At 40.7% G+C, this 13,219-nt stretch overlaps 1 protein-coding gene across 12 annotated transcripts in view; it reads right to left on the bottom strand.

Moving 5' to 3' along the window:
- Positions 1–780: 780 nt before the first annotated feature.
- The window catches only part of Chrdl1 (chordin like 1), a 115,945-nt gene continuing 103,506 nt past the window's right edge, over positions 781–13,219 (bottom strand). For 8 of the 12 annotated variants that reach the window (XM_029556048.1, XM_017803147.2, XM_029556046.1 and 5 more), the window contains 3 exons: positions 9,548–9,715; positions 6,703–6,792; positions 781–1,442 (listed from right to left, as the gene is read on the bottom strand). In XM_029556048.1, coding sequence (XP_029411908.1) covers positions 1,312–1,442; positions 6,703–6,792; positions 9,548–9,715 — 389 coding nt within the window. In that variant the 3' untranslated portion in view covers positions 781–1,311. The remainder of the gene's footprint in view (positions 1,443–6,702; positions 6,793–9,547; positions 9,716–13,219) is intronic. The other 4 variants (XM_008852950.1, XM_017803145.2, XM_029556050.1 and 1 more) reach the window with 2 other exon arrangements.

Below are 13,219 nucleotides of genomic sequence, written 5' to 3'. Positions count from 1 at the left end.
TAAGGTTTTCCACAAAGATGATTTCTAATGACAGGTTTCAGAAAGGATAATTTATGCTGTGGCATTAGGCTGCAAATAAACATTTCATGAGAAGCCTTGTCTAGAATACCTGATACAATCCATGCTTGTAGGTAAGACAAGGATGGTAGGAAAGTTTAGGATGATGATCCTTGTCAGAATTCTGAGCTCCCTAAATAAACAAGGAGTCAACATTCAGAAGCGTATAAGGATTGAGCCTCTTTGTAAAGTAAAAACTCAACTTCTGAAATCAGGGAAGGAAAATGGTCCTCATAAGGAGCTTCTAGAATGCAATAATTTAACCTAAAATTTCTGTCTAGATGACTATGGACTCAAGGAAATTAGTAAGAATTGATCTGATTGATCTGTTTACAGCTGAGTTTTGTTGATACGAAAACAAAAAAAAAATCTTCTCCTTGACCTTCATTAGTTGCATTCTTCCACAGATATTCTGTTTTTCTTGTATGAAATCAGTTCTTTACAATTTTTCCAAATACTAACTTCCTAATGGAGGCTCTATAGATTTAGGAACAAAAGGAAGGAAGCATCATTAGGCAAAATGTATTTAGCTCTTTAAAGTGAACAAGACCATAAAATGGTCCTCTTTATTTTTCATTCTGTCACTGTAGATGGTGACTTCAAGAGCTAACTCAAAAGTCAAGCCTTCTGTTTACATTTTTTAAATTTGTTTTCCTGAGTACCAACAACCTCCAACATACTTGGGAACAAGAAAGAAGAAAGAAGGGCAGTTTCTTGTATATATATATATGGATGGTGAGGGCTTCTTTGCAGTGCTGAGAATGGAACTCAGGGCCCCGTGTATGCTAGGCAAGTACTCTAGCACTAACGTAAATCTCCAGCCACAGGGTTAATTTTTTAAGCAATGAAAGACACTCTAACATTCAGAGTATTTCGTACAAACATTTGCTCTACATGACCCAACTCCAACTAAGTAATTCTGTTTTCTTTTATGTGAGTAACTTTCTAGATAGAAACTCTGGGGTTTTTCATGCTCTTTAACCTGGGAATAGAAGTGGTTTTCAAAGAAACCTGAGCTGCACCAGGGTGTTCTATCCCTTCTTCTCCCACAAATTATTCAAGGGGATTCTAGTCTCTTTCGAGGGCTGGCACACCACTGCATGGTATGCTATAAGGTATGCAGTGCCTGGCATGAGTAATAGATTGCATTTGAGTTTGGGGTTTAGAACACTGTTGACTTAAGCAAAGTAAGCTGGCAGTCCAGCTGCAGCTTGAGTTTCCTTGATTGACACTATCCAATCCTGTCTGTTTTGCCTAACAGTGGCCCTTTTCAGATCGCTCCAGGTACAACACCTGGACCAAATCTTCCAACTCTGTTCTGCACACTCGACTTGAACACATCTGGCTGATCTGAGCTTCTCCTTCAGTGAAGATCTTCCACTGACCTAAAAGGCAAGCACAGAATAATCAGGAGAGTATAAGAGTAGAGCTGAATGAATTACAAATACGATGATACATACCATTCTTTCCCAATTTCTTGTGGACCCATCAAAGGACTTGAAATACAAATGGCAGCAAAATACCCTCCCAAACAGTCTTCTGAGAACATAGATGGCAAACAAGGCATGGAGTTTTTACTTCAACACATAGCACTGGAAATAATTTCTGAGGTTTCTTTTTGCAACAGTTGGAGACTATTACAGAGTTCCACAACTGGTCACACACAGAGAATAAGTGTCTGTGAGATGGCCAGCCCTAAGTGACACATCTGCAATGGAACCTCTACACCTGAGGCTCATGGAACATAGCCAAACACTGGGTAGAGAGAATACTAATACATTCCTCAACTCTCACCGACAAAGCCTTCTCATACAACAGAGTGTGATGCATCTCTCAACTCTCACCAGTGAAGTTTTCTCACACAACAGAGGGCGATGAACACAGAAAGCCACAACTGGCCAAAATGTAGAGACTAAGAGACTAAGAGACCACAGAGAGTGTGTCCCCGGAAAGGATGCCTATATTAAACCTGACCCTCCCAGGGCTCAGGGACCATTATAGAAGAGCGGGTGGGAAGATTGTAAGAGCCAGGGATGGTGGATGATCACAAGGAAACAGTTTTCCAGGGTTCTGGGAAATTTCTCATTTGAACTTGCAAAAATGGTGACAGCATAAACAAGACCCATGGAAACTCAAACCAGACAAAAACCCAGCATGGAACTGGGGAATGGGAAAGAAGTCCTAATCTTAGCAGAGGAACTAGTGGCAGTTGATTACTGCTGGGTGAGGGAGACTTGGTATTCTTTAAGGGAGGGATGCTAGTTAGGCTGAACAGGCTACAGCAGATGAACTTATACTGAGGGACAGCTGGGTACACAAACTTGACTCGATAGGTTTTAACATATATGACAGAATGCATGGAATCCGATGGGGGCATGGGAGTATGTAGTATGTAGTACTTTTAAACTAAAATATTTACTACATCTTAAATTATGTGTATGTGTGTGTGGAGGGGACATGTACAGGTGGGTACAGGTGTCCATGGAAGCTAAAGGTGTCAGATCCCCCTGGAGCTGGAGTTAATGGCTGTTGTGAGCTGCCTGTTTATGGATATTGGGTATCCAGCTTGGATCCTCTTGAAGAGCAATATGCACTCTTAAGCACTGCACTATCTCTCTAGCTGCAGAATTTTTATAGTGTATTTAGCATTTGCAAAATAGTCCACTCTGCTTGTTTGCTATGAGGTGGCTCACTTGGCACAGGTCAACAAACAGCCTGTGGAAAACAACAGTTACTGCATTGCTGGGGCTTAGCTTGCTCTTTTAGGGTCCCATGTAATAGTTTGGATTTCTTGATTGCTTACCATTATTTTTGCTATTCTTGCCTTCTTTCAAACAACTCCTCGTCTTTATTTTCTATTGTGTCCACATATTATCCTTCTACATGTTGGCACCCTGAAATGCTGTCCTATGGCTGCTTATGGTGTTCCATTCTCACCTTCCTTCAGATACTTTTCTCCTGGTGTAACTTGGCTATATTGCTTCCATTCCTTTTTTTTTTTTTGGTCTTTTAGAGACAGGGTCTTCCTGTAGCCCCTGCTTTCCTGGAACTCACTATACACAGCAGGCTGGCCTTGAACTCTCACAGAGATCTGACTGCCTCTGCCTCCCAAGTGCTGGGACTACAGGTGTGCGCCCCCACGCCTGGCTTTTTTTTTTTTTTAACAAAAACTTTATTGAGAATTTCATAAATGCATATAAGGTGTTTTGATCAAATCCATGCCCACTCCCTCTTCTCCAACATCGCCCCCTCTGAAGAGGTAACCCTAAAATCTTTTAAGGATTAGATACAAGCTCCCAAATACTTGTGTCATCTTTGGCCTTGGAACAGAGTATGTTGCTAACAGGCCCAAGGCTTTTAGCCAAGAAACTGGCTACATTTCTTTGGGGTCTTTTTACCTTAACTGCCTAGCCAATTCCTACCACCTATGCTTATCAGAACATCCTCTGAAGGGGTTACCCATATTGTCAATGGGGAATAGGGGTGCAGACTGCTCTGGCTTCTTCCATGCTGAACCGGGATGCAGGGTGAGGCAATTAGAGTACCCCTTCAGTGGGTCTATCTAAAAGACTCCCAAACTGCATAACTTTTGTCTCTAAGGGGAGAAGAAAGTCCTTGAATCATGAATAGGAGATGTGAAGGAGAAGTAAAGGCAAGAGTAATTAGCATTACAAGTTCTAGACAGGGAACTAGAAAAAAGTCAGAACAGGGCAATTTTCAAAAGTTTGTATGAGCGTCCATTGCAGTTTCTTGACAAGGGCTTCCAAAAGCATCCCTCTATTGGGTTCTTCCTCATTTTTCTTTTGTCTTCCAAGGCTGGACTAGTTGGCTGGGAAGAGTGGCTGGATACTCAGGCGAGGGTCCAGTGACCCTGCTTGGCTTCTTTAATGAATCAGCACAACCATTTTCCTTTTTTCTCTTACACATCCAGGATGGTGCCTCGCTTTTCTTTTTATTCCTGTGGTCATGATGTTAACCCTGAAGATCTTCTAGCCCGAGGTCAGCAAACTCCTCTTTGCCTCAACTGTTTTGAATCGTTTCACTTTTTCTAAAAGAGTAACATGAGAATACAATGCCTTCTTCTTGAGGCTTGATTTCTCTGCTTCTTTCTCCCTTGAGTTCCTCATTTTTTCCCTATTTTCCATATTTCAGTGTTAATGTAGAAGGAAAAGGAACTAGCCTTTACCAAAACTTTAGGCAGTTCCAGGCTCTTTGAGCCACATTTATGTGAAGGAGTTAGGTTTATTCTTTGTCCCCAGATGACTCTCCTGGATCATATCAGTACATACTTCCTTCATTTGCACAATGTTTGAGGTACACAATACCTACTTCCACTGCCTAAACCCAATCTTTCTAAAAAGTACATACACTAAGTCAGCTTTCAAGTTCTATGGAACCTGGTGCACTGCCTTGCACAACATGAACAAAAATGTGTTCTTTGCGGCAAAATGAGACTTAAAAATCACACCATTGATCCAGGAATCCTAGTCTTTGACTCCTTTATTCCTTATTCACATGTAGGGATTCCCCAACACCTACATTCAAATGCTCATAGTGTTATTTTAGTTTGTGTTAGTCCTGCAAAAGACATACATTTGACCTTATTCCAACCCTATTTCCAGCTGACCTCAAGCATCTTGATCAAAATATATTCCAAGTAGAGGCCTTTTCCCCCCAGCAATACCTACTGCTGCTTCTGCAGTTTTCCATTGGTGAATGGCATTCCTAGTCACCCACTTTATAAAGCTATTAATACTGGGGTCATTTCAAACTCATTTCTTTCCTATTTGTTGACTTCATCTCTTTCCTCCTCTGTCTCACTGACTTAGTATGATTCAAGAGCTTTCTGATTCAGACTATTACCAGCTCTGTCAAAAATAGTCCACCCTACTACATACAACCAGGACCTCTTTCTAAAAGCTAGATGTAAACACACCATTCACCTGATCAGCATCCTCCAGTAAAGTTCTCTAGGACATGGGTTAACTCTAAGTTCTCAGCATAGAAAATGGGGCTTTTCATAGTCTGGCTTCACGAAAGTACATGCTTATTAAATCTATTCAAAGTCCCAGACTATTAGTTTGGTATCACTATGTTGCACTATGCTGCTTGAAATTTTACAACTTCAAATTTTAACTGCTTTGAATGTGAACTTTTCACTAGCTTCTTCTAAGCCTTCTGACTACTTCATACTAACTCCTCTCATCTTTCAGTGCACACTGAAATATGGCCTTGGTGATCAGTCCTCACTCCCACCCATATTTCTTGTTTGCTCCTGTCTGAATCTTCTCTTAGGCTGCACCCTCCCTGGGGACTGATTTCTTGACCTGTTGCCCAGTCACACCCTTTTCTTTCAGAAAGCACCTCCTCCCCGAAGTCTTCCTCGACTAAGCCCACCTGGCTCTCATCTCATTGTTCTTTAGAGATTCCCCAGAGCACTTAGGGATTTAACTCCTCAGAGCTATGCTAATTCACATCATCGAAGGCCTGTTCATGTTCTGTCTCGCCCATTAGAATTTCCCTGTGGATAAAAACGAGGTACCTTTTATTCACCACATAGAAGTTCTCCCCAACCTCTTCCCCACTCCAGAATTCAGCAGTATATAGTCCCTAAGCTCCATCTAGCGTAGAAAGTGGGTGAGTTACAAGTGTACATGAATCCTGGAATGCCTTTAAAGAAACATGGCCACCTAGGGGGCAGTTCTAAAAGAGTCAGAGAGCTTTGCTACAGCATAGGGTTTGACATACATATACATATATGTATATATACACATATACATACACATATACATATACATATACGCATATTACTTTTCTCTGTCTCTCATCCCCACCACCGGAGAACATAGCCTTAAAGGTGTGATGTCTCCACAAGTTATATTAGACTTGAAAGCTTATGAAGCTACCTTCAACCCCCTTGAGACTTAGTTTATCAGTTTCATTGATGACATTCAGGAGTCCTTGGCCTGGAGTAAGTTGTATTTGGCCTACGGCTGGATTTGTATTCAGCATGCCCAAGCTTTTTAGTTCACACACAGACACTTTATTTGCTGTTTAGTGCCCCAAAGGAGAAATAAGGCATCTCCTAATGTGGACACTGAACATTGCCCATATTCAGTGAGAACACAGAGGAACTTCAAATGTGACTACACTACATTGAAAAACTAGAGGTGTTTACCAGGGAAGAGTAGAAGACAGTACTGATAGATAAAAAGTAGCTGGAGAATGAACGGATAGAGTTGATCAGGAAAAAGCACCAGGACACGGATAAAACTCCATCGGAATAGAGTTTATTAGCAAAGAACACATGGGACAGATTTCCTTCTGGGCAGGGAATATGTCTGCCCCAGGTGATGAGCTGGGGTCTTTTTAAGGGCGAGGCTTCTGCTTCCTGCAGAAGGCAGGAAAATGTATTTTTTTAAAGGTGGGCGGTGGGGGGGTAGTGGGAGAGCAGCGGGACTGTTAAAACCTGCCCTCTTTACAGGTCAAAGGGGAAGCCTGCTGTGTTGGCCAAACAGTGAAGTCTGCTTCTCTTGACTTCAAAGACCAGGGTGCTTATCAACTCAGTTCCCTTTTCTCAGGGGCTTGTGAAGCCCTGTTGGTGAGGGGGTGGGGGCTATCTGAATCTTAACAGGTACCACTTACTCAAAGTTGTTCTGGTCACAAGCTTGAAGTGATGGAGATCCTCAAACATTCTCTTAGAGATCTTCTCAATGTGGAAGTGCTGGAGGATGCCTAGGACAAAGTGCAAAGTGGAACAGGTGATGAAGCATTCTCTATCTCTTTCTGGAATCACCAACTACCCAGGCTCAGCATATAATCTCATTATGACGGTTTAAGAGCATTGAGCTGGGCTGTGCAATGTACTTAATTAGGAACTTGGATGGCTCAAGGGTTTTAATTGACTCCATTTGTTTCCTTGGCTCACTGGCCTCTCTTTGGCTTCTCCAGAGACTGGACATAAGGAAGACAGTACTGCTGACCAGGGGACCTCCTCCTAGGGAAAGCCACAGGGAATCAAGCATGTGTACTGGTTGGAGCTTCTATAGCCAGAGGTAGTATTAGAAATTCTGCCTTCAGCCAAAATTGGGTAGACTATATACTTGCCAAACCACTGGGCTGCCCTCCTGGCTAAACAATAAGAACCAGCAGTAGAACCACAGGCAGGTTATTTGTGTAAATGGAGAAGCCATCCCTATTCCTAAATTCACGGAAGAGAAGATTTTTCTTTAGGAAATCGTCACAATTCCTTCAGTTTTCCCTTACCAACAAGGGTGTGGTGGTGGTTTGTTTCAAAACGAGTTGTCTCATAGCTCTAATCAGAGACAAGTAAATAACTGAAAACTGTGAAGTGGTTAAGGAACAACATGTCACCAGCCCACTTAAGCTCAGAGGTCACCAGGGAACAAAGGGTAAAAAGCTTGTGCTTTGGTGGGAGCAGGACTCACAAACCTTGATAACTCTTCACTATGAACAGAAAGCTATTGAGAATCTACACTTGCAGACTGCAAACCATTCACACGCTTTAGTGCTTGAGAAGCTAAGAAGCCAGTGTTTACTGCCATGTGACTAGTAACTTACATATTATGGAGGTAAAGATGGAAAATCAACATGCCTAGGTATAAAGGCAAAATAAAAATGGATAAGAAATCTACGCACAGTCTAGTATATTTTCTAAGGGGTGGGGAAGAATACATTCTTTAGAGAAAGCTAGGTTGTTGGGAAAATGGAAAGATAAAAGGCCCAATAAACACTATAGCAGTGTTTCTGAAAGTATGGACCAAGAATCATTTGCATTAGTACCACAAGGCTCTGTCTTAAAGCACACAAATATTTAGAACCTACCCAAGGCGTCCTGAATTTAAATCTGGTATAGGGCTAGGTAGCACCAGCATCTCAATACCATTCTACTCATGGTGCTGAAGCACATACGTTTGAGCACACCATTTTTGTGAGACAAAGTTACACTATATAGCCCTGAATGGGCTATAACTCATTTTGTATACCTGATTAGCCTTGAAATCACAGAGACTCACCTGCCTCTGTCTCCCAAGTGTTGAGATTAAAAGCATGTGTCATTATGCCTGGCTATTTAACCATGCTTGAGCCTTAGGCAGGATTGAGGAGCAAAATAATGCCTATTATTGTCCAAGTGAAATCTCACCCTTACACTTCCATCCTTGGAAAATTTGACCAGACTAAATCAGTACTGGTCTTGTCCATACAGTATTGTTTCAAGTGAGACTATAGTCCTTTTTTATATTTTATTTATATTTACCTTAAAAAAATGCTCTGTGTGTGTATGTGTGTGTGTGTGTGTGTGTGTGTGTGTGTGTGTGTGTGTAGGTGCATATACCATAGTACACATGTGGTGATCAAAGGATAACTTATGGAAGGAGTTGGTGTTCTTTTCACCATATGGGTCCCAGGAATTGAACTGAAGTCACTGGGCTTGGTGACAAGCACCTTTGGTAACTGAGCCATCTCATCACCTCAAGACAATAATCTTGAAGGTAGGAAAGGTAACTTTAAATTTGTCTTAACCCAGGGTACATGGTTTGATTCCAGGAACTTAGCTTCACACTGAAGGAATGGGGTTTCCTGTTTGTTGAACCTTGTATTGGAAAGGTAGACTACAATTTATTGGTTTTCAACCTTCGCCATATATTAGAATCACCTTGAGGATTTAAGGAGATATACTGATACACATGCCTTGATCAGGATGACAAATTAGATTCTGTGAGTAGGGCTCAGGTATTTTATATAAAACAAACAAACCAAACAGAAACAAAACAAAAAGCTTTGTTCAAATGGTTCTGATATGCAGCCAAAAAGTTACATTATATGCTCTTTCCCATATGCATATCTTACCATCTGATTTTTAATATGTGTGTGTTTTGTGAGAGTAAAGTGTATGTGCATGTCAGCAAACTAGAAAAGGGACCTAGAGAGGCAGTACAAAAAGTTTTAAGTTTAAGGTAGGGAGGTACAGAGGGTGATAGAACACATGTGATATGACAGGGAGTGGCAAAATACTTGAAGTGGAAGAGTTTAAGCAGGGCTTGGGGGAGGGTTGGGAAATACAGAGGCGCAACCCAAAGTAAGTAATCCAATTAAAAATAAAAATTTAAAGAAACAAATGGCCATCAAAATTTAACCACATGCTTTTCCCTCTAAAAGTGATAAAAATGAAAACAATGGAATAATAAAAGAAGGAAGGACTGGGACGGAAGTTTGTACTTATTTTCTTAAAACTAGGAAGAAAACCCTGTGCTACTAGAAGGAAAAAGAACCCCTCATCTAGATTTTGGTGGTGCGAGACAGACGATGCTAAATTTGAAAGGTCATAATAGCACCCACACTAGACACCTGTCAGTTTCTAAGTAACAGGGTAACTTCTGACCAAAACAGAGGAACATGTTGAAGCAAAATTAAGATGAGTCTTTCATTCTCTGTCTTCCTTACAGGCACACAAAAAATTGACGCTCACCCTTCCGAATGGTCCAAACATGCACCTCTACTTGAGGTGGTCTCTCAGTCTCCAGTGCTATTTTTCTGGTAGTCTCTCCATCCTCCATGAATACAGATTCATAAACAGGCATTGTTTCTTCCCCACAAAAGTAACCTTTGCTGTCAAAATGTTGGCTTGGAAGCTCTTCTGGAACCAGGAAGCAAGTAGAGTTTTGGCATGGTTTTCTAAAACTAGAAGTGAACTTCTGTATTTAGCCATCTCACTGCTCACGACCCTTGACATCAATCAGAAGTAGACGATCAACACAGGCATTCTTACAAAGACAGGGCTCCCAGCTTTACCTTATTATCTCAGCACAGGCTATCCCTTTAGCAGCCACCAAATCACCAACACATATGCAACCTCTCATTATGTCCATATGGTGACAGAATCCATAGTTGTGTAGGAAATGTCCACAAATTAAACTGGATCTTCCTACAACAATCACTGAGAGATGGACTTTGACAAGGAGAAAGAGTATAGCCAGGTAGAAATCTCTTAGGTATTTAACAGAACATTGAATTTTCCATACTATGTCAGAATCATGTTCTGTCCAGCCCAATGTTGCTGAGAAGCTCAGGAAACGGGCTGACACAGGGCCTTGTTTAACTTTCCTGACATCATTTTGGTATCATTAGAGAAAACATTTTTAACACTCATTTATGTGCATATACTTGCCCAATAGATCCATCCAAATTGGCTTGACATTTCTGAATGCTCTTTGATTTGTTTGTAAGGGGAATGATAATACCGGATCAGCACTAGTGCCAAAACCTAGAAGTCAGATTAGTCATGTGTATGCTATGCCAAATGAACAGTTGAGAGACACACACAAAATTGGTCAGATCCACCATATATGGATTCTTTAATGTATATGTCAAAATGTTGAATTTCAGCTCCTAGGAATAAAAGCAAAAGCCCCCTAATACATGTCATTTCACCCCCACCCTTTTTTTCCAGGTTCCTTCCAAAAAATAAATTCTCCTGGTTGATTATCAGTGAGTTGTTTCTTTGCTAGCTTCATAATCAACACCTTCTTGAGCTGTGTATTGAATGTGTACAACCCAAGTCAGGAGCAATGAAGAGAAGCCTTGGACACCCTGAAAACTTTGAGTATGGGCAGAAGCCATCTGTATGAATACTTGAACTGTCAAGGATGAAACAGCCGAGGGCTGAGTGTTTTGGGGGTCTGTGTTCAAACTGGGGAGACTCACTCTCAGTCAATCAGACACATTCGTCCAGATACTAATCAAATTGCTATTGTATGTCTGTTTCTTGCCAACCTAATTAGGTTTCCAAACCCCAACCCCAACCCCAACTCCAACCCCAACATTTGGCACTGTGAAGACAAAACCATCATCTTCTCTTGACAATTCCAAGTTGGATTACTCAATTTGTGGATTATCCTAGAATCAAACTTCCTTTCTCCCTTGTCTTTCTTTATAGCCATTTAATTACTTGGCAGGCCAGTCTTTTATGGCAATGTTAAACAATCAAGGGCTGTGTGCTAACACTTTTCAAATGGGAGGAAGGAGGTCACAGAGTGTGCAGGGAATTCTATATATTCAATTGTCATCTCTACATGGAGAGCTGAGATTATTTGTTAAACTTTGCTCACTAGCTTAAAGTTGGCTATGACTGTAGCTGACATACGAAATCCAACTCATGTTGGCACTAGAAGTACCTGACATATGCTCAAGGTTTGCCCAGTATCCTAAAGAGTCATCTGAAAGCACCACCCCCTCCTAAGACCTTGACTTACACGATTGAAGAAATCCACAAACAACAAAACCCCATTAGTGGCTCAGCCCTGGCTGGTACACGAAGATACTAGAAGAGGCAAAATTTGTTTTTAGAAGGAAGTATTCAGCAGTATAGTCCACTTTCTGTATTCTCTATCTTAGGGTGCTCCACAGCCTTGCTCACCTCCTCTCATTTCCTTCCAGGGAGCCCTGCTACATTGGAAAAGTCATTTCTAGCCATTCCTGTTTCCTATGAGAATGCTCTGCTAAGTTTTCTGAATCATAGAAACCATTACTATGGGAGGTGGTGATGACTGATAAAGACGTGTTATCTCAGGCCATGAAAACTTTTACATCATAACAAGGGCATTTTGTGACCAAATCCAAAAGAAGCGTGTAAAGAATTCCACGTACTAGGGTGGTACTGAGGACATGAGACGTGAGTTGGGAAAACCTCAGGCAGTGTAAGTTTTAGGCAGTGCATGCAATGGCCAACTTCTTTACAGCAAGGAGAAGACAGAAGTAAAATTTACATCCAGTGGTCCCTGTATGTTACAGAAGGGGCATGCTAACATTTCTTATGATGAGACTTTGGGCTTGACCATCATTGAATTTTGTCTTTTCCCTGTCAAGTCAATTGACATTACTGTTCTTTTTTCTATCAGCATCTTTCCTCACTCCCTTGCTCCTTTTCCTCTAGGTCATGCACCATTATTTTAAGAGGCCATTGATATTGTGATTTGCCCATTTGTCACGCCTACATGTCATTCAGAAATCTATGCAAATATCACCTTTTCAGAGAAGCTTTCCCTGACTACTCTTTTTATTTTTTTGAAAGTGTTTCCTGCACCATTCACTATCTCCTGTTTTTTTTTTTTTCACTATCCTCTCGACAGTCTAAAATTCTCCACTACAAAGTCAGCACCATGCCAGTAAGTAGCCTTTGCCTCTCTTGTTCATCCCACTTTCATCAGTATATGTGTTTGCATGCAGCAGGTACTTAATAGATATTTCTAAATTGAATGCAGGGCATACTCATTAATGTTCTGGAGTTGCTGGATACATGTAGCAGGTACCCAGAGCCATGTGGGCAGTGACATTTGGACAGTATGACCCAATGGGTGATTCAACCTGAAGATACTTAAGTCTGGATTAGAGAGAAAAGCACATAGAATGGGATTGAAACTCTCTCCTTCCGTGATGCCAATGAATCTGCTGCCTCTACACATTTGAGCAGAGTGGAAAATAGGAAAAACAGCTCATCTAGAGAAACTGGTTCAATCAATCAGATTCTTCAGTATATTGACAATTGGGATTCTGGAGGGCAGTTTTAAAAACAATACGTTTTATTTTTTTCAAACGATGGAAAGAATACACGTTTACTATTGAAAATTTAGAAAATACAAGAGAATAGGAATATTTGATAATTCAGTTACCAAAAAATCATGTCTGTAAACATTCTGACATATTCCCTTCCAGACCCTTTAAAAATCTAACCATACACAAACTCTTTCTTAACACAAAAGTAACTATAATGTTCATATTTTTGCGGTTTTCTTTTTTCACATCATACTTCCATGTCAGAAATCTTTGGCTACAATTTTAATGGCTGCAAAATATTTCACAATGCATTAATTCATTCCTTTATCAGTGGATTTTCTGATTGTTTTCAGTTTTTCACTATTATAAATCGTACTTAAAGAAAAATCTTTATATATCCTTATGTATCTCAATTTACTTTCTAAGGACACCCAGGGGTGGAATTGTTTATTCAGACATTTTACTAAACACTGGCAACCCAAGAGGGAAATTATTTTAAAAATATCTGTCCTATGTCCCTTATTTCCTTTTTACTGGAGTCACCTGTATGAATAAAACCCTAAGAAGGTAGAGAAATGAGATTTGGTTG

The sequence above is a fragment of the Nannospalax galili genome, unplaced genomic scaffold (assembly GCF_000622305.1).
Source record: "Nannospalax galili isolate Female #2095 unplaced genomic scaffold, S.galili_v1.0 scaffold25, whole genome shotgun sequence".
In the NCBI taxonomy this organism is placed as follows: domain Eukaryota; kingdom Metazoa; phylum Chordata; class Mammalia; order Rodentia; family Spalacidae; genus Nannospalax; species Nannospalax galili.
This window is presented reverse-complemented; position numbering and strand designations above follow the sequence as displayed.